This window comes from Dama dama, chromosome X (genome assembly GCF_033118175.1).
Source record: "Dama dama isolate Ldn47 chromosome X, ASM3311817v1, whole genome shotgun sequence".
Classification (NCBI taxonomy): domain Eukaryota; kingdom Metazoa; phylum Chordata; class Mammalia; order Artiodactyla; family Cervidae; genus Dama; species Dama dama.
The window spans coordinates 134297029-134321086 of NC_083714.1; the positions used below are offsets into that span (position 1 = coordinate 134297029).

At 39.4% G+C, this 24058-nt stretch overlaps 1 protein-coding gene across 1 annotated transcript in view; it reads left to right on the top strand.

Annotated features, from left to right (window-relative positions):
* Positions 1 to 24058, top strand: part of MAP3K15 (mitogen-activated protein kinase kinase kinase 15) — a 136545-nt gene that overhangs the window by 21780 nt on the left and 90707 nt on the right. The window contains exons 2-3 of the mRNA XM_061137496.1: positions 7207 to 7346; positions 9765 to 9788. Of these exons, the coding sequence (XP_060993479.1) occupies positions 7207 to 7346; positions 9765 to 9788 (164 nt within the window). The remainder of the gene's footprint in view (positions 1 to 7206; positions 7347 to 9764; positions 9789 to 24058) is intronic.

Here is a 24058-nt window from a genome sequence, read left to right on the forward strand (position 1 = left end):
TCAGAGAGCCGGCTCTTAAGTTAATTCATCTTTTCTATTGTTTTCTGTATCTGTTTTTCATTCATCTCTGTTCTGATCTTTATTATTTCTTTCTTTGGGGTTTGTTTGTTCTTTAGGTGCTTTAGGTGTTGCTTTAGGTGTAAGGTTAGGTTGTTTATTTGAGATTTTTCTGGTTTCCTAATATAAGATTATATTGCTATAAAAGAGACACAGATGTGAAGAACAGACTTTTGGACTCTGTGGGAGAAGGCCAGGGTGGGATGATTTGAGAGAATAGCTTTGAAACATGTATATTACTATATGTAAAGTAGATGACCAGTGGGAGTTTGATGCATGAAGCAGAGCACTCAAAGCTGGTGCCCTGAATCCAGAGGGATGAGGTGGGGAGAGTGGTGGGAGGGGGGGTTCGGGATGGGGGGACACATGTGCACCCGTGGCTGATTCATGTCGATGTATGGCAAAAACCACCACAATGTGTAAAGTTATTATCCTCCAATTAAAATAATTTTTTAAAAAAACTTCCCTGTTAGAACTGCTTTTGTTGCATCCCAAAGGTTTTGGACCATCGTGTTTTTGTTGTCATTTGTCCCTATCTACTTTTTAAATTCCTCTTTGATTTCTTCAGTGATCCATTGGTTGTTTAGTAGCATATTGTTTAGCCTCCACATGTTGTGGTTTTTTTTTTTCTTTTGTACAGTTTTTTCCTGTAGTTGATTTCTAATTTCACAGTGTTGTGGTCAGAAAAGATGCTTGTTATGATTTCAGTTTTCTTAAATTTATGGAAGCTTGATTTGTGGCCCAATATGTGATCTGTCCTGCAAAATGTTCTATGTGCACTTGAGAAGAAAGTGTATTCTGTTCCTTTCAGATGAAATGCTCTGCAAATATCAAGTCCATCTAGCCTAATGTGTCATCTAAGGCCCGTGTTTCCTTATTGATATTCCATCTGGATGATCTCTCCATTGATGGAAGTGGGGTCTTAAAGTCCACCACTGTTATTTTGTTACTGTTGATTTCTCCTTTTATGGCTGTTAGCATTTGTCTTATATATTGAAGTGTTCATATATTGGGTGCATATATATTTACAATTGTTATATCTTCTTTTTTGATTGATCCCTTGATCATTATGCAGCATTCTTTGTCTCTTATAGCATTCTTTATTTTTTTAAATTTTAACTTGAGCCATTCTAATAGGCTTATTGCCTCTTTTTAAAATTTTTATTTTATTTTTGGCAGCGCTGGGTCCTCATTGCAGTGCGCATGGCTCTTTGTTGCTGTGCGTGGGCTTTCTCCAGTTGCAGCAAGTGGCAGCTACTCTCAGTTGTGGCACATGGGCTCAGTTGCCCCATGACATGTGGAATCTTAGTTCCCAGACCAGGAATCAAACCCATGTCCCCTGCGTTGGCAGGAGGATGCTTAGCCACTGGACCACCAGGCAAGTCCAGCATTCCTTATTTTAAAGTCTATTTTGTCTGATATGAGTATTGCTACTTGAGCTTTCTTTTGATTTTGATTTGCATGGAATACCTTTTTTGATCCCCTCATTTTCAGTATGTATATGTCCCTAGATCTGAAGTGGGTCTCTTATAGACACCATATATACAGGTCTTGTTTGGTTTTCTTTCTTTTTATCCATTTAGCCAGTCTTTGACTTTTGGTTGGAGCATTTAGTCCATTTACATTTAAGGTAATTATCACTATGAATGTTCTTATTGCCATTTTGTTAATTGTTTTGGATTTGTTTTTGAAGGTCTTTTTTCTTCCTTCCCTCTTCCGTTCTCTTGTGATGTGATGTCTGTCCTGAATGATGTTTGGGTTGCTTTTCCTTCTCTGTGTATCTATTGTAGATTTTTGCTTTGTGCTTCCCATGAGGTTTTGATAGACCAGTCTATATATGTACAAGATTGTTTTAAGTTGCTGGTCTTTTAATTTCCAGTGCATTCCAATATCCTGCATTTGTACTCTCTCTTCTCATGATTGCTGGTTTTGATGTCATATTAGTGTGTGAATGATTTTCTACCTTTACTTTATGTTTGCATTTACTGGTGAGCTTTTCCATTCGTAATTTTCTTGATTCTCACCATGGTCTTTTCCCTTCCACCTAGAGAAGTTCTTTTAGGTTTTATTGTAAGGTTAGTTTGCTGCTGCTGCTAAATCACTTTAGTCATGTCCAACTCTGTGTGACCCCATAGACAGCAGCCCACCAGGCTCCCCGTCCCTGGGATTCTCCAGGCAAGAACACTGGAGTGGGTTGCCATTTCCTTCTCCAATGCATGAAAGTGAAAAGTGAAAGTGAAGTCGCTCAGTCGTGTCTGACTCTTAGCGACCCCATGGACTGCAGCCTACCAGGCTCCTCCATCCATGGGATTTTCCAGGCAAGAGTACTGGAGTGGGGCACCATTGCCTTCTCCGAAAGTTAGTTTGGTGGTGTTGAATTCTCTTAGCTTTTGCTTGTCTGTAAAACTTTTGATATCTCCATTGAATCTGAATGAAAGCCTTGCTGGGTATTCTTGGGTATAGATTTTTCCCTTTCATTACTTTAAATAGATCATGTCACTCCCTCTGGCCTACAGATTTTCAACTGAAAAATCAGCTGATAACCTTTTGGAAATTCCCTTGCATGTTACTTGTTGCTTTTAATATTTTCTCTTTGTCTTTAATTTTTGTCAGTTCGATTAATATGTGTCTTGCGGTGTTCCTCCTTGGGTTTATCTTGTATGGGACTCTCAACACTTGCTGGACTTGAGTGTTTCCTTTCTCATTTTGGGGAAGTTTTTGGCTATAATCTCCTTAAATATATTCTCAGGTCCTTTATCTTTTCTCTTTCTGGGATTCCTATGATGTAACTGTTAGTGCAGTTAATATTGTCCCAAAGGTCTCTGAGACCGTCCTCATTTTTTTTTCCATTATATTTTCTTTGTTCTGTTCTGTGGCAGTGATTTCCACCATTCTGTCTTTTAGCTCACTTATTCATTCTTCTGCCTCACTTATTTTGCTGTTGATTCCATCTAGTGTGTTTTTCATTCCAGTTATTGCATTGTTCATCTCTGTTCTTGAAATCTTCTAGCTCTTTATTAAACATCTCTTGTTAACTTCTCAGTCTGTGCCTTCATTCTTTTCTGAGATCTTGGATCATCTTTAGTATCATTAATCTAAAATCTTTTTCAGATAGGTTGCCTATCTCCACTTCATTTAGTTGTTCTTGTGGGTTTTTATTTTGTTCCTTCATCTGGAACACGTTTCTCTGCCACCACGTTTTGTCTGACTTTCTGTGTTTGTGGTCTCCTTTCTGCAGGCTGGAGGATTGTAGCTCCTCTTGCTTCTGGTGTCTGCCCTCTGGTGGGTGAGGTCGATCCTGAGACTTGTGCATCCTTCCTGGTAGGAGGGACTGGTGCCTTCCCACTGGTGGGCAGGGCCATGTCAAGTTGTGTGTTTAGAGGTGGCTGTGGGTTCAGTATGGCTTTAGGCACCCTGTCTGCTGTTGGGCGTGGGGAGTAGGAGGGCTGTGTTCCTATCCTGCTGGTGGTTTGCCCTGAGGCATTCCAGCACTGGAACTTGTAGTCTATTGGGTAGGCCAGATCTTGTTGCCAAAATGCTGACCTCCGGGAGAGCTCACACTGGTCAGTGTTCTCTGGGGCCTCTGCCATCAGTGTCCTTGCCCCTGCCCTCACCCCCCCAGTCTCCTCAGAAGACCCTTCAAGACTTGTAGGTAGGTCCTATGCAGTTACTGCTTTGCCCTGGGTCCCAATATGTAGGAGACCTTGTGTGTGCCCTCCAAAAGTGGAGTCTGTTTCCCCCATCCTGTGGAGTTCTGCACTCAAGCCCTGCTGGCCTTCAGAGTCATATCCTCTGGGGGTTCCTCTTTCCAGTGCCAGAACCCCAGGTTGGGGAGCCTGATGTGGGACTTGGGACTCTCAAACAGGAGAAATTCTGCAATATGATTTCTTTCAGGTCTGTGGGTCACTCATCTGGTGGGAATGGGATTTGATTGTAGTGAAAGTGGCCTTCCTACCATCTGATTGTGGCTGCTTCTTTGTCTTTGAATGTTAAAAAAAAAAGGTTTTTGGTAGGCTCCAGTTTTTTTCGCTGATGCTTGTTCAGCAGTTAGTTGTGATTTTGGTATTTTCACAAGAGGAGGTAAGCTCAACTCCTGCTACTCCACCTTCTTTTCCAGAGTCGAGGGGCTGCATTTAGTTTGGGTGCTTGCTGCCTCTTACCCCAGTGTTTGCTGGTCATAATCCCCTTTATACAGGGTGCACAGGTAGGCAGCCCTTGCTTACTTCTGGGATCGGGAAATGCTTAGAGTGTTGTTGCAAAGGATGACACGAAACTGTCTTGTTCATTTTCCATCAAGCATGTCTTTGTTTCTCCCCTTTTTTCCTCAGTAGTTCACTGTGTAAAAGCTTTGCTGAACCATGCCTCTTGAAAAGGATTTCCTTTCTGCAGTAGCATGACAAAGTCTCATGCTGTCCTGCTGTCCTGGATGTGTCCTGTGTCCTGTGTTCCCCTCCTGAGTCACGCAGTAGCCATTGTGCTTCATTCTGCCCCGTTTTAACGAGGCACTGAGAGAAGTCTCCATTTCAACCCTTGGTGGAGCCCCAGACAAGCTCCTTAGTGGAGATGGTGAGGCCAGTGTGCAGGTCTTAGCACAGAACATTGACAGGGCCTGTTCCTCTCAAAGAGGAGAGAGGAACTTATGTCACCAGATTCAAATTTAATCTGCTTAGCAACAAGGCAGGCTTCCTATGAAAATAGCCTGCACGATTTGGAGCTGAAGTCCTTCATTCACCTCTGCTCTGCCCCCTCCCACTCTCGTTTGCTTCCTTTCCTTTAACTAATTGCAGAACTTCCCATGGTCTTAGAATCAGCATCTGCGTTGCCACTTCTTAATAACATCACTGGGAAACACACTCTTTTTCATTTGAATAGGTAATAGAGTCCAGGGAAAAATCATATAGGCAAAATGTCTAGTTAATTCCACTGCAGTGTGGTTTTTGACTCTGAGCAGATGTCTGTGGGGGGCAGAGATCCATTTGAGATAAATTAACCAGACTGGGATTGTAAAAGTGTTTCCTTAGCATATGTATTTGTCCTTTCTTGAGCAGGAACCTCTAAAGGGTGAATTTAGATATGACAGTCCCCTGTTTAAGCCCTTCATGATATTTTTTAAAAAATAATGAGGCTTTGACATGTTTGGGGATGAAATTATATGCCATGAGGGATTTGCTTCAAAATAATCTGAAAGGGGTGGTGTGGATGGCAGTTGAGATGAAATAAGGGTGGCTATACTGACAATTGTTAAGGGTGGTGAGGGGTACAGGGCTTTCATTACATTACGTTATTCTGAACTTTTACATACACATACACACACACATTAGTAATTTCCCATAATAAAACAAACAAAAACACCCTACTGTAGGTTTCCCATTGTCTCAAGCTAGTGTCCAGCCCTCTTTAACATGCCCTTCAAACCCTGCCTGACACCTACTAACCTTTCCAAGTTCCTCTTCTCAAGGTGTTCTGGGCCCATGAAATGATTTGTAGTGGCCCCAAATGTATATCCCACTTGACCTCTGACCTTTGCATTTGCTAGCTTTTCTTCCTATGACACTTTTTCCTTCCCTTTCCATCCCCACGTCCTCATCCCAATTTGTCTGCCTCTTCTATACCTTCAGGTCCCAGACAGCACGCATCCTTTCAGCCTTCCCTGGCCACCCTCCACCTGAATGTGGGTTCATTCCCCCAGGGGGGTCACTGTTCCCCTCACTTTTAGCTTCCCTTATCCTGATTCTAATCACTGCTTCCTTCCCATCACCCCTGTTGTATTAAACGTGGTTTTGAGGAGAGGGATTATGCCTTGTTCACACTTCTGTCCCTGGCACCAAACACAATGCCTGGCATTTATATAGCAGGTAACCCATAATTTAGAGAATAAAAGGCCCACCCAAGGCTTACCGATGCTCGATCTCAGATCTCCCAGAGTCAGGGGTACCTGGCGCTGATGTGGCTTTTCTCTACTTTTTTGTTTCTTCATGTCCCTGCTCACCTCACCTCTGTTCTGTTTCATTGGGATTTTCAGTGACTTCCTGTGAGTCACAGCGGCACAAGCCTAAGTTTGGACATTATTTCCCCAAGTTTCTGCTGCTCAGAGTGGGGAAGTCCAGTAGAACTTGTAGCTCTTGATGCTGTCTGGAAAATGACTAGGTTTGAAATGGTGACGAATGCTGCTAGGCAAATTTTACTCTTTTTTTAAATTTATTTTTTAATTGAAGGATAATTGCTTTACAAAATTGTGTTGATTTCTGCCAAATAGTTTACTCTTTACTGATGTGCTGTGTTGCTCCTCTGTTTTGACTGAAGTCTCTCTAGTTCACAACTCGAGGGGCATGTGATCTGTGTTGTCCAGTTGATGATAACATGGGAACTGGAAGCATGGTGCAGGAATCGTCATTACAACAGTTGGAAATAGGAAAAGAAACATTGAATAAAATGTCTATAGACAGGGTGGATAGTGAGATTGCCATCTAGTTATCGTAGATGCTTAAGTGAAAATGTGTAAATTTAGAGCTAGACATATAGTTTGGTTATTTTACACCAAAATATAGCAAGTCACAGAATACATATGGTGTAATACTACTTATATAAAGTTCAAAAACATGCAAAAATTAAACAATATACTGTTTAGGAATTCATAACTATAATAATATATAGTATGCATATACAGGTATGTGCAGAGAACTGAAAAGTACAACAGTCAGGATAGAGACTTTCTCCAGGCAGAAGGGAGAGATGTGATTAGGGGAGGCACATGGAGCTCTGACAGTACAGATAACGCTTTGTGTCTTGGGCTGCATGCCGGTTGCATGGTTTTTCATTTCATTACACTTAATACTTTGCACATAAGCTAAATATATTCTTTGAATATGATAAATTTCCTAATAGAAATAACATTTAAAATAAATTCACCAGCAGTTTTTAAGTGATACTATATTTTCCACACGTTGAATAAGGAAGAGAGTTTCAGTTTTGGGTGTTTATTCCTGTTGCTTTTCCTCCACAGTTTGTGGTGGTAATTTTAATCAAGTCATTACTTATTTTGGACTAATGGTAGAATGCAGATTGCAGCAGCTCACCATTGGTGATCATCAGGAAGTAGAAAGTAGATCACCTCTCTCTCCGCCAACCTTGTCTCCTTGTTCATTGCAGATGTTGCTGTGGTGGACATGAGCGATATCTCCAGACAGCCTTCACTCTTCTACCATCTTGGAGTCCGTGAAAGCTTCGACATGGCCAATAATGTGATCCTGTACCACGACACCGATGCTGACACTGCTCTTTCTTTGAAGGTAAAGTGTATTGTTCACCTTCTCCTAAATACTTTGTTTGGGGAAAGCAGTACTGTGAATACTGTATGCTCAGTTGAAATGAACATGCAGCAGAAGAGGTTGGAGAAAAACAATAAAGATTTGCTTGTGCAATTTCTTCTTCCCCACCCCAAATTCTAGCTCATGCAGGTGACTTCCTGGCTACTGTGTAAGCATATGTGCTATTGATGTGTGTTTGCAGGCAACTTGAGTGTGTCTAAGCTCATTAGGAAATTGAAGGCAAAAACTCCTGATGGTTTCCATTGAAGCAAACACAGCCTTTGGAATCCTATATTGGGCAATTTGATCCAAACCTATACATTTAAAAAAATTTCAACTTGGACGGCAATAGGAAAATGTTTAACATTTACCAAAATGGGTAGGAACTTTTAGGATCACAGATGTAATCAGTGTTTAATCTGTTATTTTCTCCCCAGTTTAAAGCCAAGCAAAACTGAAAACTTGTGTGTTCATGGGTAACTCAGTAATTATTGAGAAGTTTTTTAATGTATTTTTGCAAATTTGATACAAACTTTTTAGAATAGTGGTACTTTTTTCCTAAAAAAATAAAAGTTCCTGTTTGTAAAATCTGAAGATTGAATGTGAGTTATTACAAAATTTAGCTAATACTAATATTGTTTAGATGGTTAAGTAGCATTACCAACTCAATGGGCATGAATTTGAGCAAACTTCAGGAGATAGTGGAGGACGAAGGAGCCTGGTGGGCAATAGTCCATGGGATCACGAAAAGTCAGACATGACTTAGCAACTGAACAATAATATTGTTTAACATCTTAGCATCAGTCAGGAAATCCTGGTCTATGTTAAGTCATTTCAGGAATAAAAGATTAGTTTGTTTACAGCAGTGTTACTCAACCTTGACTGCACTTCAGAATCATTTGGGGAGTTAATAAATGTCCCAGTACCTAGGCCACACCAAGACCAATTATGTCACAGTCTCTAGGGGATTTTTTTTTAACCCCCAAAATGTGCAGCCAGGAGTGAGAACCAGTAGTTCAGCCTTAACCTTCACAGACATCATTTCTAAATGTCCAACTCCCTTAGCATTAAAAATCACTAGTATATAAATGACACAGTTTTGTGATGGCATATTGGGCATTTTAGTTTGTGTTTCCTAATGTCCAATATTAACCAGATGTGTGTGGGTTCTGTAATAATTTGAAATTATTCCTAGTAGAAATACTACCTGTCTCAGATGTGTGACCTGTATGTATTATACATCACATACACCTGACACAGGTGTGTCCTCTGGCATCCTAGCACAGTACTGTATTTTAAGTCATTCGTGTAACAGTGGAAGAGGAAACTGTTTTGTTGTTATACTTTACATTGTAAAGTAGTTTCCCAAAAGGCTATAAACCAATCTAAATTACTGTAGGTATTTAGATTTCTTTACTGATTTTAACTAAAGTAGTTACACTTAGCAATATTTAGAATTAGAAAATGTGAAAGGGTGGATAATATTAAGCTGTATTTTGATGAAAAACATGACATGAAATCTGAGTGTATCATATTTTCCCCAATTCAATTCTTTTTTTCCTCTTTTGTGCCTTAGTGAACTCCTCTGGAAAGTCCCATGACCTAGATAATTTTTAATTTTTAATGATACAGAAAAATACTTCCTAAAATGGAAATGAGTACTCATTGTATCTGACGGCAGAAGAAGTGATCTGCACTTGTCAGAAAATAGAAATCTCAGAACACATAAAACACATTTTACAGGACAGCTATTTAATTATGTTTTCTTTTGTCAGCAAAAGGCTTGCAGCATATAAATGATACACAGTTGAGGGCTGCATAACCATTATGCTAAGTTAACTGACTGAAACTATTGTCATTGAATTTGAGTGTGAAAATTCCTATAGTGAAAATATGTAAATAAAATATCTATAGTGCGGGGTCAGGAATTCTATCAGTAACACCTCTTCTGTCTGAAGGCTGACTGGGGGTGGGAGGGTGACCTGCAGCCTTCACATTGATGACACGAATGGTTCCAGACCCGAGGACACAGTGGGCCACCCATGCACTTTGTTGCTGTCCCTGAGAAGTCAAGGCGCAGGGTGTTCACAGCCCTGAACTTGATCTCAAAATATCTGGACAGAAGTATGGCCACTGCTACAGGAAAATCCTTATAACCATATATTTCTCCAGGAGTTCCAAAGCTAACAAATCATGGTAAATTTTCCTTAGAACGTAAGTTTTACACTTCTTGGAGCTCCATTCTATTTGAAGCTTTTTACGGGAGGGGGGTGGGTGGGAGGTCTGAAATGAATAACTCTTGCTCTAAAGTGGGTTTCAGATAATGGCATGGGGACAAAGTGCTTATGGAAATTAACTGTTCTGGAAAAAAGCTACATTGATCCTATCTTTTCTTTACAGGATATGGTAACTCAAAAAAACACAGTAAGTATTGTATTTTCAGATTTTTAACTTTGTGAATGTAAACATGTAAAATGCTTGCCTGGGTTTATCTCTGGGCTTTCTACCCTGTTTCATTGATCTACATTTCTTTTTTTGTGTGTGCCTGTATCATACTGTCTTGATGACTGTAGCTTTGTATTATCATCTGAAGTCAGGGAGCCTGATTCCTTTAGCTAGATTTTTCTTTCTCAAGATTGTTTTGGCTGCTTGGAGTCTTTTTTGCTTCCATACAAATTGTAAAGTTTATTGTTCTAGTTCTGTGAAAAAATACCATTTGTAGTTTAATAGGGATTGCACTGAATCTATAGATTGCTTTGGATAGTATAGTCATTTTCACAATATTGGTTCTTCCAATTCAAGAACATGGTGTCTCTCTCCATCTGTTTGTGTCATCTTTGATTTCTTTCATCAATGTCTTATAGTTTTTAGAGTATAGATCTTTTATCTTCTTAGGTAGATTTTTCCTAGGTGTTTTCTTCTTTTTATTGTGATACTAAGTGGGATAGTTTCCTTAATCTGTCTTTCTGATCTTTTGTTGTTAGTTGTATAGGAATGCAAGAGATTTCTGTATATTAACTTTGTATTCTGCAACAATACCAGATTCATTGATGAGCTCTAGTAGTTTTCTGGTAGCATCTTTAGGGTTTTCTATATACAGTATTATGTCATCTGCAAACAGTAACAGTTTTACTTCTTTTCCAATTGAATTCCTTTTATTTCTCTTTCTTTGTGGATTGCTGTGGCTAGGATTGTACCTATTGGCTGTATTTCTCAGAGGGACAGCTGGAACCCCCTACCCCTCAAGCTGCCAACTGGCTCGTCCCCACTCAGCCTCCCAGCTCTGTCTCTGAATAACTTTGGTCAGTCATTCCACCCCTGAACCCAATCCTCAGTGCCCTCATGGGTAAAATGAAAAGGTTGAACTCAGTCATTTCATTCATAGATAACTTCCAACTCATTGTCTGTGTCCCATATTTGTTGTACAAGTGAAAAGACAGAACTTGGATTTAATACACAGAACATCAAGGAAACAGTTATTCCTTAAAGCAAGAATTACATTAAGGCCAGATACAAGGAACACAACTCTTCTGCATCTTGACCGTTGGTTGTGTCAGAGACTAGAAACCTTTTTGTTCTTCAGACTTAGCAACATTCTGTTACCATTCTACTATATATTCTCCCTTTTGGTATATTCTCCCTTGTCTATAAACACCTAGGAATTCCTTCACATTCTTGGTAATTCTAATTAGACCATAGCATCATTCTCCCTAGGTTTTTGTTTGTTTTGCTGGTTTTTTAGGAATAAACTGATAGTAAAGGATTTGGCAACAACTGTCTCTGCTATGTTTGACATTACTTTAGAATTTGGTGCCCAGTCCTGGTTGTCATGCTTGATGAGGTGTGAAATTTTAGAGCATTCAGGAGAGCAAAATAAAGGACCAGAGGTGACTGGAAGGGTTGAAAATAGCACCTAAAAGGAAAAGTTGAAGGGAAACAAACCTCAAGAGGTATGGTTCATGGTCTTTTTCAAAGGTTACCCCTTTTCACAAAGCTGGGAGGCAGTTATTTGTACTCCAAATGGCATGGAACTAGGGCAAATGGAAAAAAGGTTGGGATCAGCAGAATGGACATCTTACAGTAATGGTGATTAAACACTGAAATAGAATGTCAAAGTAAATCAGCTGACTTTTATGAAGAGTTTGTTCACTGGTCCCTTCCATATGGATGGGGGTAATGCTGCCTGAAAGCAGAGGTATGGTTTGCAGAGAGAATCTGATGACACTGTGGGACTGTGATAACTGGACAGCTTTTAACAGAGAGAGATACAACATAGTTGTGGTTGGTGAATTGTAAAGTCCTGTGAGTCAGGTACAGATTAAATGCCACACAGTGAACAATGGAGCTGGGTGCTTGAAGTGATTTATGAATGTATGAAAACCAAGATGCTTTGAGATCTTTGTCTTCAGGGAGTATTTCATGTTTTTAGAATTGTGCCTGATGATGTATGGGACTCGGCTTCACATGGTAGAGGGATGGTGTATTAGTAAGGGTTCTCCAGAGAAACAGAACTAATAGGAGATAGAGACATCTATTATGAGGGTACCTGGGAAAGCCAGTCATGTAATTCAGTTTAAGTCCAAAGGCCTGGGCAGCCAATGGGGGTAGATCAGAGAAGACGATACGAGTGTCCCAGATCAAGCAGTTTGGCAGGCAAAAGAGGCTGAATTCCTCCTCCTTCTGCCTTTTGTCCTGGTTAGGCCTCAGCAGATTGGAGAATGCCCACCCACAGCGGGGAGGACAGTCTACTTGACTGAGTCCACTGACCCAAATGCTAATCACATTCAGAGACACCCTCCCAGACATGTGCAAAAATAATGTTTAATCTGAACACCATGTGGCTGGTCCAGTTGACACATAAAATTAGCCATCGCAGATAGCTTCCATTTGCTCCTGTTTCTGGGAGCAGTTGTTTTGCAGGAATGCAAAGGATGGGAAGCCAGTCTGTAGGCTTCAGTCTGGACCAGACCTGCAGCCCTTCTGGGCTCTTCTGGTCTTTGGAAACATAGTATCACCTTTCATGCTCACCTCTTTTTCAGATGATGCTCATAGTCTTGTCTTCCAGGTTTGTTTTTTTAACTCTTTATTTAGGTATAATTGACATATTGTAAAAATTTACCTGTGTGCACAACATCCAATGGCTTTTAAGAGTTGTGCAGCCATCGCCACAATACAGTTTGAGAGCGTTTCCATCACCCTGCAATATACTTATTTTCAGACAACCCTAATTCCTATCCCAGCCCCAAGCAACCACTAATTTGCTTTATGTGTTACAGATTCACCTTTTTAGGACTTTTCATAGAAATGGAAGGATATGTGGTCTTTTGTATCTAGTTTCTTTTACTTGGCATGGTATTTGTGAGGTTCATCCATGATGTAGCATGTATCAGTGGTTCCTTTTTATTGCTGAAAAGTATTTATTGTATGTCCACGTATTTATAGCAATACATTCTTCAGTTGATGGACTTTTGCATTGTCTCCACTTTTTAGTTATTTTTCATAATGTTGTTATAAACATTCTGGTGTTTGTGTTGGGAATAGGTCTTCGTTTCTCTTGGGTAGATACCTGGGAATGGAATTGCTGGATCATATAGTAAATATATGTTTAAGTTTGTAAGAAATTATCAAAATAATGTCCAGGGTGGCTGTACCATTTTACTTTTCCTTCACCAATGAGAGATCTAGCTTCTTCACATCTTCATCAATACTTGGTATTGTCTGTCTTCTTATTATATCCATTTTAGTATGAAGTGGTATCTCATTGTGGTTTTGTATTTCCCTAGTGAGTCATGATGTTGAGCATCTTCTCATGTGCTTATTAGCCATTCATAGTCTTTTTTTGGTGAAATTCTTTCTTTCAAATTTCTTTCAAGAATTTCTTTCAAAAATGCTTTCAAATCTTTTGCTTATTTTTAGTTGGATTTTTTGTCTTATTATGGAGCTGTTAGAGTTCTTTGTGATTCTGGAAGCAAGGCCCTTTTCAGAGACTTCATCAATTACTTATTTTATGCCTCATTTATCAGAGAACGCTTAGCCTGACCCAAGGTCACAAAGAATTACTTCTATGTTTCCTTTTAAAATTTATAGTTTTGGCTCTTACATTTAATACTCTGACCCATTTGACTTAATTTTTGTGTCTGGTGTGAGGTCGGGTCCAACTTCTTTCTTTTACATGTGGCTATCCAGTTGTCCTGGTACCATTTCTTAAAAAGATGATTCCTTCCCCATTATATTTTCTTGGCACCTTTGTCAGAATCAACTGACCGTAAATTTAAGGGTTTGTTTCCAGACTTGAAATTATGTTCCATTGACCTGTATGTTTACCTTTATGTCAGTTCCATGCTGTTTTGACTAGTGTAACTTTATAGTACTTTTTAAAATCAGGAAATCTATCTTTGTTCTTCTTTTTCAACACTGTTTTGGCCATTTGAGGTCATTTGCAATTCCATGTGAATTTGAGAATCAACTTTTTCATTTCTACAAAAAAGACCATTGAAATTTTGATAGGGGTTGCATTGTATCTGTTTATCACTTAGGTGGTATTGATATATTAATAATATTGTTTTCCAATGCAAAAACACAGGATGTCTTTCTGTTTATTGAGGTCCCCTTTAATTTCTCTCAGCAGTGTTTTATAGCTTTCTGTGTACAAGTCTTTTTCCCTTCTCAGTTAAATTTATTCCTAGATATTTTCTTCTTCTGAATATTCTTGTAAAGGAAATTTTCTTAATTTCCTTTGCAAGGTTTAGATACTTTTCATAGAAATCTTTAACACATCATGTTTTGCTCCATAATTCAATATTTGAGTTAAAATGTAATTCAGTTTTTGATCGGAATTCCATAAAAATGACTTCATATATTATTTTTATCCATTTTTATTTTTAGAGGCTATTTTCTGCTGCTTAGTGATAACAAAGATAACCCCTGTCAGCATTTTATCACTTCAGAAGACTTGTTTATATGATGAGAGATCAAAAACAAGAGTGAAATTATAGCCTTTATGTAAACAAGAGTGAAAGTATAGCCAACCCCAAGACTCCTTTATCTATTAAACCTTGGAACTTCCTGGTAGTTTGTTATTGTTATACATAGTCCACAGGTATTCTTTGTTTTAATTTTCCTTTGTAAAAATAACTATACCTTCAAAGATACATTATATTTTATAGGTTGATTCTCCCCAGAAAGTAAACTGTGAGACTGAGTTCAATGAACAGGAAATTTATTGAGGAGTGCCCTTGGGATCACCTGTGAGGGAGAGGAGGGCAGGAAGCAGGATTGGGCAGAAAGAGAAATCCCGCTGGGATGCAGGCCCAGTGGAAGCCTTTCCTGACCTCCCTGAGGAGCTGGAGTTTCCAAGTAGTTCTGAGTTGTGACGAGGTGGCCAGGCCTTTATACTCCTATATCCATCCCTCTCTGGAAGGAGAATGAATACTGGGTGAGGTGCTCTCTGCACCTGAGGCAGTTCCAGAAGTGGTTGGCAGCAGGGGGGAGAGCTGCAGTGTTCTCAGTAGCTAGGACAATACATCTTTCCTTGAAAGGGCAGTCTGGGTGTGCACCTGAGTGTCCACTGCATTGTAATCATTTCATTTGAGAAATAAATGAATCATATGTACCCTAAGACTAAGGCATGTACCTCGAAGGCAGAGATGCACAGAAATGATGTGATGTTTTGAATCGGTGGGTGATTATTCAGAACCTGCACATAGGTTCCTCACCAGAGAGGAAACATGGGGACATAAACCTTCCTTGACCCCCAGGAAAATGACCAGGAGAAGATGAAGTGTTCCACCCAGTACATGGAGAAGAGATAGTTCAAAGTAAACTGGACCTTACTTTCATTTGTCATGTCTTAAAGCCAGAGTTGAGAGCTGGTCCTTTAAAAACAGAGTTAAATTTCCTAGGTCATGTTATTAAAAAACTAATCTGGTTCTTGACCTCTGGATTATTTTTTTTTCTGGAAATCCAGTGAGATTTAAAAGACACTCATTGTTCCCATCAAAATAGTTATCTCTATGATGGCAATAAATCAGAAATTCTTTGAGAAACAGACATTGGTAGTATTGTGGTACTGCAAATCTAGCACCTGGCTTGCAAGCTCACTGAGGCCTCAAGTTTTGAGTAACAGAATTTCTCCTGGTCTTTCTCTCTTGCCTTCCTCATTCCTTCAGTTTGCTTTGACTTGGGATCCAAGATTATCAAGGATGATGTAGATTGCGTAGGGACACTTTGGTAAAAGGCAATTAAATTTCTTTTCTCCTTTCTGCATCCTTTGGGTTTCCTGAGTTCAGAGTCAGAATTTCTACCGTTTTTATTAGTGAAGACTCAATTTCAAATAAGAAGGCTAATTCTCATAGTAGATGGAGAGGGAGAATTTTATTCATTGAATGTGATTTATGTAAAAAAAACTCTGCCATTTGAATATTTATTTCATTTGTGTAGCTATTTTGTATTTCTACCTCATATTAAATTCTCCCTTCAAGTCTTTTTGTCTTTTTTTCCCCTCCATGCCTGTGGTTGTGTTCTCTTTTAAATTGAAGTACTCTGGAGAAAATAAAATAAATTGCAGAACTCTGGAGGTGGAACCATAAAACTTCTCTGTATCTCTTGAATATGACAGGAGTAGTGTCACATTTCACAGGGTGAATGTCAGAACCAAAATAGAAATATTTAGTTCTGCCTACCAACTGAATAAGTCTTCAGTGTGTCGTTTGTTGTTGTTGAATCAGTCGTGTCCGACTCTTTGTGAGTTGGACTGCAACATGCCAGTGTCCCATGACACCCATTTATTTTCTTTAAGATGTAATTCACATACCATAAACTACACCATTCACCCATCTGCTGGTGTTGGGCATTTGGTTTTGTATATCATGTCTATCTTGATATAAGAGTGTTTCAGGATTGAGCATGATTGGCAGTTAGTGGCAGATGCCTACAGGAAAGGAGAGGGAGGACATGAAATTCGCCTGGCTTTGTGGTCATCTGTGGGCCAGTCGGTTAACCTTGCTGGAAATCAGTTTCCTCCCATATAAAATGAGATGATTATTAATAAAGTGATCACTGCCGTTTGTGCCAGCTCTGAAATAATTCTCTGACTTTATGATAGCTATTCTGTTATTTGAACAAAGCAGATGGACTGTTGGAATAGCTCAGTTGGTGCTACATGGCATGTTTCCAGCAGGGATGTCTTCATTCACCTTTCAGTGGCACAGTTGTCCGATTATCCAATCGAAATTGTTACTCAGCTTCTGTATTTTCCTCTTATTACCAGATAAATATAGAAAGCTAGCAATGTACATAGAATGCTATTTGCATTGATCTTAAAAAAACTGCATTTCCCTGATATGCGTGCATGCTGATTTTAAAAATCCTCCTTTAACTGACTTAAATTACACAAAGAGTTATTTAAAAAAACTAGACAAAGGATTATACCTTGTTATTTTTTTAGAGCGATGCTTGATTTATTTTCTTCCTTAATAAGTTGACTTTGTCACACATATGGTTATGTTAAATAATTTTTAATTGTCTTAAGTTTGCTCAATTTCTCCCTAAATTTTCTTGGGAACAATTCTCTGTGCTTTTTAAATTCCAGTTTTCATCAAGGGTTTGCAGCCCTTTTCTGGAGTTAAGCTCCAGAGTGCCACGTTTTCCCAGCAATCAAGATATGCATTCTCCCATAAGTGCTTGGAAATCAGCTTATCATGGGTAGTATTAAACCTCCTTCCATTTGCCTTAGATTTTTCCCTCTTCTTTTGACTAAACATTTATTTAATCATTATTTTAGAAATGTTCCCTGGAAGATCAAGCTGAAAATCTCATGTTGAAGTTGGTTGGGATAAATTCTTACACATTTTTTTGCTTCAAAGAATTAGTTTCTAAAAAAATAAAAAACTTGTGCTATTACTGAACAACTTTGTGACCTGCTGTTATTCAGTTGCTAAGTTGTGTCCAACTCTTTGCAACCCCATGGACTGCAGCCCACCAGGCTTCTCTGTCCTCCACTATCTCCTGAAGTTTGCACAAACTCAGAGTCGGTCATGCTATCTAACCATCTCATCATCTGCCGTCCCCTTCTCCTTTTGCCTTCAATCTTTCCCAACACTGGAGTCTTTTCCAATGAGTTGGCTGTTCACATTGGGTGGCCAAAGTATTGAGTTTTAGCATCAATCCTTCCAGTAAATATTCATGGTTGATTTCCTTTAGGATTGACTTGTTTGATCTCCTTGCTGGCCATAAGACTCTCAAGAGCCTTCTCCAGCAACACAATTAGAAAGAGCTGCTACTGGAAAGTCTGTCAGTTGTGTTTGACTCTGTGCAACACCAGGGACTGTAGCCTGCCAGGCTCCTCAGTCCATGAAATTCTCCAGGCTGCCTGCCGTAAATAAAAAATAAGTGCTAGTGTAGTGAGGCCCCTTTGCTTGTGTTTTTGTGCTGGCCTTCTTGCATAGGGCGCCCACAGAGGAGCCTGCTGGGGGACTTGTCCTAGGTGTCCTTGGGTAGTGGCCATGATTGGACCTGATGGACAGTAAGGTTGAGACTACAACATGCTCTGCTCTCCTGGCAGCAGTTTATGGATGGGACTCGCCTATTATCATGTAACTGTTCATACATGAAGCCCACTGAAGAAACTGATGTTTTACGGCTGCAGGTAGTCTGTTCTATGTGCAACTTCTGCCTAGGGTCCAGAGCAGGGACTCTTAGATTTTGGGGTCCTGGGACTCCTTTGTCAGTCTGGAGGAACCTATGGACCCCTTCTCAGAATAAATCTTAAAATGTTTAAATAAATACAAGCTACTCCAAAGAGACCAATTATACTGAACTATATAAGTGGAGTTAGTGGTAAAGAACCTGCCTGCCAGAGCAGGAGACATAAGAGATGTGGGTTTGATCCCTGGGTTGGGAAGATCCCCTGGAGGAGGAAATGGCAACCCACTCCAGTGTCCTTGCCTGGAGAATCCCATAGACAGAGGAGCCTGGTGGGCTACAGTCCATGAGGTTGCAAAGAGTCAGACACAACTGGAGCGATTTAGCATGCATGCATGTAGTTATCTAAAATATTTTAAAGTGATATATTGTAGTCTATGTCCTCCTTTACTAATGTCTCAAACAATAAGATTTGTCTCAAACAAGTCTAAAAACTGCCATAATTTTGGTGTAGTGCTAAGTATAAAAGTTATTTTGAGATCTCCTCAGGAACTATAATGTGACATGAAAAATTCTGTGATTTGTATTAGTGACAAAGTCCCATGTCCTGCTGAAAACAAAACGTGTTGCCTACATTCCTAATCAAAGGCACTGTTATATTTCAATGAAAGGCGAATGATGAAAAAGGTGAACTTTTTTTTCTCATTCACTTTCATAGACTTCCAAGAATTAACAGGCTCCAGGTTCAGAATTCCCAGTCTGGCCTAGTCTAGAACTGTCGAACATAGCTAATCTTTAATGGATGTCCACTATGTGCCATGACCATCTTTAAGCCTCTGTCACTTGATGAAGTTGACAATATTATTGTCCTCATTTCAAACATGAGAAAACTGAGGTTTAGATGGACAAATATATTTTCCAAGGTCATCCATCTAGTATGGGGTGGAGCTGAGATTCCATCTTTGGCCATCCAGATTCTCCACCATCTTGCTGTGCTTGAACTGGGATGATATTGACTTCGCATTTCAATAATCGTGTTATTTCTTTGTTACCTAACTTAGCAAATGTGGGGGGAAAAACCCACTACCCAGCTCTCCTGAGACAATGATGAAATTGAAATGTCTTTGTATATACTACTGGTGGGGGTATAAATTGCTCCATCCTTTTTGACAGCAACTTGGCCACACATATGGAGAACCTTAAACTCGCTCTAATAATCTCACTCCTGGGAAGCTATTCTCAGGAAAAGACCAGAGTGGAAAGATGCCATATGCAAGGGTGTTCATCTCAGTGTATAGTAAGAAAAAATTCCAAACAAAGTTATATAATAAATGAGAATGATGAAGTAGGAAGTATACACTCTCTATATAGTCACCAGATGGTGTATTAGATAGGCATTAAAAATTATGGCATTTGAGACTATATAGCCACACTTTTGTAATGAGAGCTTTTATTTTATTAAAATATTTATTTATTTGGCCATACTGGGTCTTAGTTGTAGCATGTAGATCTAGTTCCCTGACCAGGGATAAAACCCAGGCCCCCTGCATTGGGAGCTTGGAGTCTTAGCCACTGGACCACCAGAGAAATCCCTGTAATGAGATCTTTTTAAAAAAAAAAAAGTATTATTTAACCTAGTGATGCTATGGGATGAACTATTCATTATGGTGATGTTTGTAGATGGTCGTAGTTCTACTGATTCCTCACCCCACCCTCATAGTGTTAGAGACCAGTGGCTTTTACTCTGCTCCCTGACCTCACTTACTATATCAGAATCATCATTTTGGAAATGCTTGAAGAGTGTTTGGAATACGGGCTTACATGTTAATGTGCCTAGCATACTGGTTCTAATGCCCCTTTATGTAGGAAACTAAGCTGTCTTTGTTAAATTTGTTTTAATGAGTTGGATTCTTGAGATGTTTCTGTTTATAAATGTAACAATTATAAATATCCCAGCCTGGTTTGCTATTGAACATGTGTTATGCTAATCAATGTTTTTCTTTTTAATTTGTGGTCTCCCCACCAACAAAAGTCTTCAAGTCATCACTTGAAGATGTTTGGGCCTATTCTTTGTAAGAACAAAAGTACTGCACTCAAGAGCCTGTGCTTTCATTTGGAAGTTCATGAAGTGCTTTTTAAAATGTAGTCATTAGTCCCAATTTCTTTCTGTAGAATTTCTTTAAGTTTTATACACTTTTATGGAAGATTTTCTCAAAAGAAGTAGTTTTACTTTCCCAAGACTCCAGATTTCTGCTGTCTGCTCAGTCTTGTTCATTAAACTCACCCAGTTGTTTTCAGAATTCATGCATCCCCCTTCTTTCTCCTTATTTTCTCAAACTGAGGCTAAATGTTTGCTCAGAGGATCAGGATCCGCTGCAGCTGTGGGCAAGCCTTCACCAGCCTCTCTTGCTACTGTTCTGCTCACTTGAGCCATAACCTGTGACAGCACAAAGCATAGATTTATCAATGTCTCATTTTTTCACACATCATTATTGAGGATTTGAGCAGGACTGGGGCAAAGTTAACTTGTGTGCTTTCTGGGAAGAATAGATTTGCTTAAGGAAGACTGTCAACAAGATTTCAGCACAAATATTTGTTTTGGAAATATTTTTAAAACCTCTAACAATTCTATCCAAATAGGTTGGACTCCTGCCCCTTCAATTTACCTACCTCTTATAGAGACTGGGGATTATTTAGTTGTAATGTTTGTAAGTGTTTTTGTTAGAATTCTTGCTCTGTATAATATCATCTTTTAACAAAGCTGAGAGAAGAAAGGAAAATAAGTATTTATAGAGTTACATTAACCTGTTTGTTTACCTTCCTAATTCCTTTCATTTGTTCTGTGGATTCAGGTTACCAAACGGTGCTATTTCCTTATTCAAGTACAGCCTTGTTTCTGCCTACATCTTTTGTACTGTTAGTGCCAAATATGTTACATATATATTAATACATGTTATAGGCTCCAACATGTGATTATATACATAATTTTGTGCCATTGTCTTTTAAACCAGTTAAGACAAGAAAAGAAATGAGCAATTATACTGTTTCTTACAGTTACCTATATAACTAACTTTATTGCATATTTTTTCTTTTTTTTGTTGTTTTTATCTCTTTATTTTTTTTCCATTTATTTTTATTATTTGGAGGCTAATTACTTTACAATATTGTAGTGGTTTTTGCCATACATTGACATGAATCAGCCATGGATTTTATTTGGCTGTGCCAGGTCTTAGTTGCAGTAAACAGGATCTTCAATTTTCATTGGGGTATGTGGGATCTTTAGTTGCAACATGTGAACTCTCAGTTGCAGCATGTGGGATCTAGTTCTCTGACCAGGAACCCTGGTCTCCTGCATTGGGGGGGCGCAGAGTCTTAGCCACTGGACCTCCAGGGAAATCCCCATACTTTGTTTTTATTGTGTGAATTAAAATTACTGTCTGGTATCACTTGCTTTCAGCCAGAAGAACTTCCTTTAGTATTTTTTTTAAATGAAACGTGTCTTCTAGGAACAAACTATCTCAGTTTGTGTCTACTTAAAAATGTCCTTATTTTCTCCTTTTCTCCTCAGATTTTCTTTCAGATCCTTTATTAAGGTGTTGAAATTTTCTCTAAAGATCTTGTGTACTTTAGGTAAAGTTAGACTCTCCTTCATTTATAAAAGATAGTTTTGCTAGATACAAGATTTTGGTTGACTTTCTTATCCTCATCTCTTTGAATATGTTGTTATACTGCCTTCTAATTTTCATTGCTTCTGATTAAAAAAGTCAGATGTTTATTTTATTGAGTTACCCTTGTACACAATAAGACACTTTTTTCTCTTGCCGCTTTCAAGACTTTGTCTTTCACAGTTTTGACTACAGTGTATCTGAATGTGGCTCTCTTTGAGTTTATCCTGCTTGGAATTTAGCTTCTTGGGTGTATAGATTAGCTTAATCAAATTTTGAATTTTTCAGCAATTATTTCTTTTAGTGTAGTCCTGCTCCTTTCCTTTCCTCCCAGGACTCCTATTATGATCTATTTTTGTTGGTATACTTGATGGTGTCCCACATTTCTTTGAGGTTCTGTTCATTTTTCTTCATTCTTTTTTCTCTCTGTTCTTCAATTTGCATAATCTCTGTTGATTTGTCTACAAATTTGCTGATTCTTTCTTCCACTGTAATTTCCTGTTGAGCCCCTTCAGTGAATTTTTAATTTTGGTTATTATCCTTTTGGGACATCCTTGGTGGCTCAGACAGTAAAGAATCTGCATACAATGCAGGAGACCCAGGTTCGATCCCTGGGTTGGGAAGATGCCCCAGGAGAAGAGAATGACTACCCATTCCAGTATTCTTGCCTGGAGAATTACATGGACAGAGGAGCCTGGCCAGCTGTAGTCCATGGTGTTGCCAAGAGTTGGACACGACTGAAAGACTAACACTATTTTTTTATTATATTTTTTAGCTTCAGGGGCTTCCCTGGTGGCTCAGACAGTAAAGAATCCACCTACAATGTGAGAGACCTGGATTCAGTCCCTGGGTTGGGAAGATCCTCTGAAGGAGGGCATGGCAACCCACTCCAGTATTCTTGCCTGCAAAATCCTCATGGACAGAGGTGCCTGGCAGGCTACAGTCTGTGGGGTTGCAAAGAGTTGGACATGACTGAGCAAATAAGCAGCACCAGAATTCCCCTTTACTTTTTTTTTTTTTTTTGGTAATTCCTAACTCTTCACTGATATTCTGTATTTGATGATGCATTGTTTGTTAAATATGGTTTCCTTTAGTTCTTTTAGCATATTTATAGTAGCAGTTTTCAAGTCTTTGTTTCCTGAGTCCAATACCTGGCAGTTACTCATTGCCTGCTGTTTTTCATATATATGGACCACACTGCCCTGTTTCTTTGCATTTTTTATATTTTTTGTGGTTGAAAACTGGACACTTCAGGTAATGTTGCAACTCTGGATACTGATTTCTCTCCCTCCTGCCTCTGCAATTTGTTCCTGTTTATCGGTTTATTTGTTGAGTGACTTCGCTGGACTAGCTCACTGAAGTCTATTTCCTCCACAGTGTGCCGCCTCTGATGTCACTCCTCAGAAGGTGCAGCCTTGGGCATGCACACAGCTACCCTAACTGTCATCCCCACCTGGGGATGGCAGTGATTATAGCTGGGCTCTCTTGGACTATACCTTTCTCTAAGTTCACTATTAAGTTTTTCTTCTTGATTTTTTCTTTTTTTGGTTGCACTGGGTCTTTGTTGCTGCACACAGGCTTTCTCTAGTTGCAGTGAGCTTGGACTACTCGAACTTGCAGTGCACAGGCTTCTCATTGCAGTGGCTTCTCGTGTTGAAAAGCACAGGCTCTAGGCACACTGACTTCAGTAGTTGCGACACTCGGGCTCAGAAGCTGTTGTGCATGGGCTTAGTTGCTCCACAGTATGTGAAGTCTTGCCACATCAGGGGTTGAACCCATGTCCCCTGCGTTGGCAGGCAGATTCTTAAACACTGGGCCACCAGGAGATCCCCTGGTGGGATTTAAGTTCCTGACTGGTCTTCCTCTATTGATACCACATCCAGTTGTTAGCGTCCCCAAGTTGGTAGCTAATTGCTTTATTGTTTTTGCCAATAACCTGAGACATAAATCTTCCACAGTCTAGTATCATTAACGTTGGACTTCTTTGCAGATGTGTTTTTTTAAGGCTGTTCTTTAAGGTTTACTCTGACCACAGGAAGGCTTCCATAACTCTCTCTTCTCCTGTTTCTTTTTGTTAAACTTCTAGCTGATCTACCTTTCACCCATTGCTCTCATGGAGGTACCAGCCTCCTCTTAATTTCTTGCTACAAAAGTCTTCATTGTCTTTGGCAGCTTCCATAGGTTTGAACTTCCCCATGCTATGTTCCACATAAAACCAGTCCCCTTGGGGAGAGCTGCAGAGCTCTATGTTCTTACCTCATGCCTTGACCCTAGGCAGAGCTCTGCATCAGTGCTTCAGAGCAGGACAGGGGGATAGCAGCCTGCCTCTTTCAGCATGATACCCTGCTGTGAGTGGGCTGCTGGCCAGAGCTAGCAGCCCCTGATCTT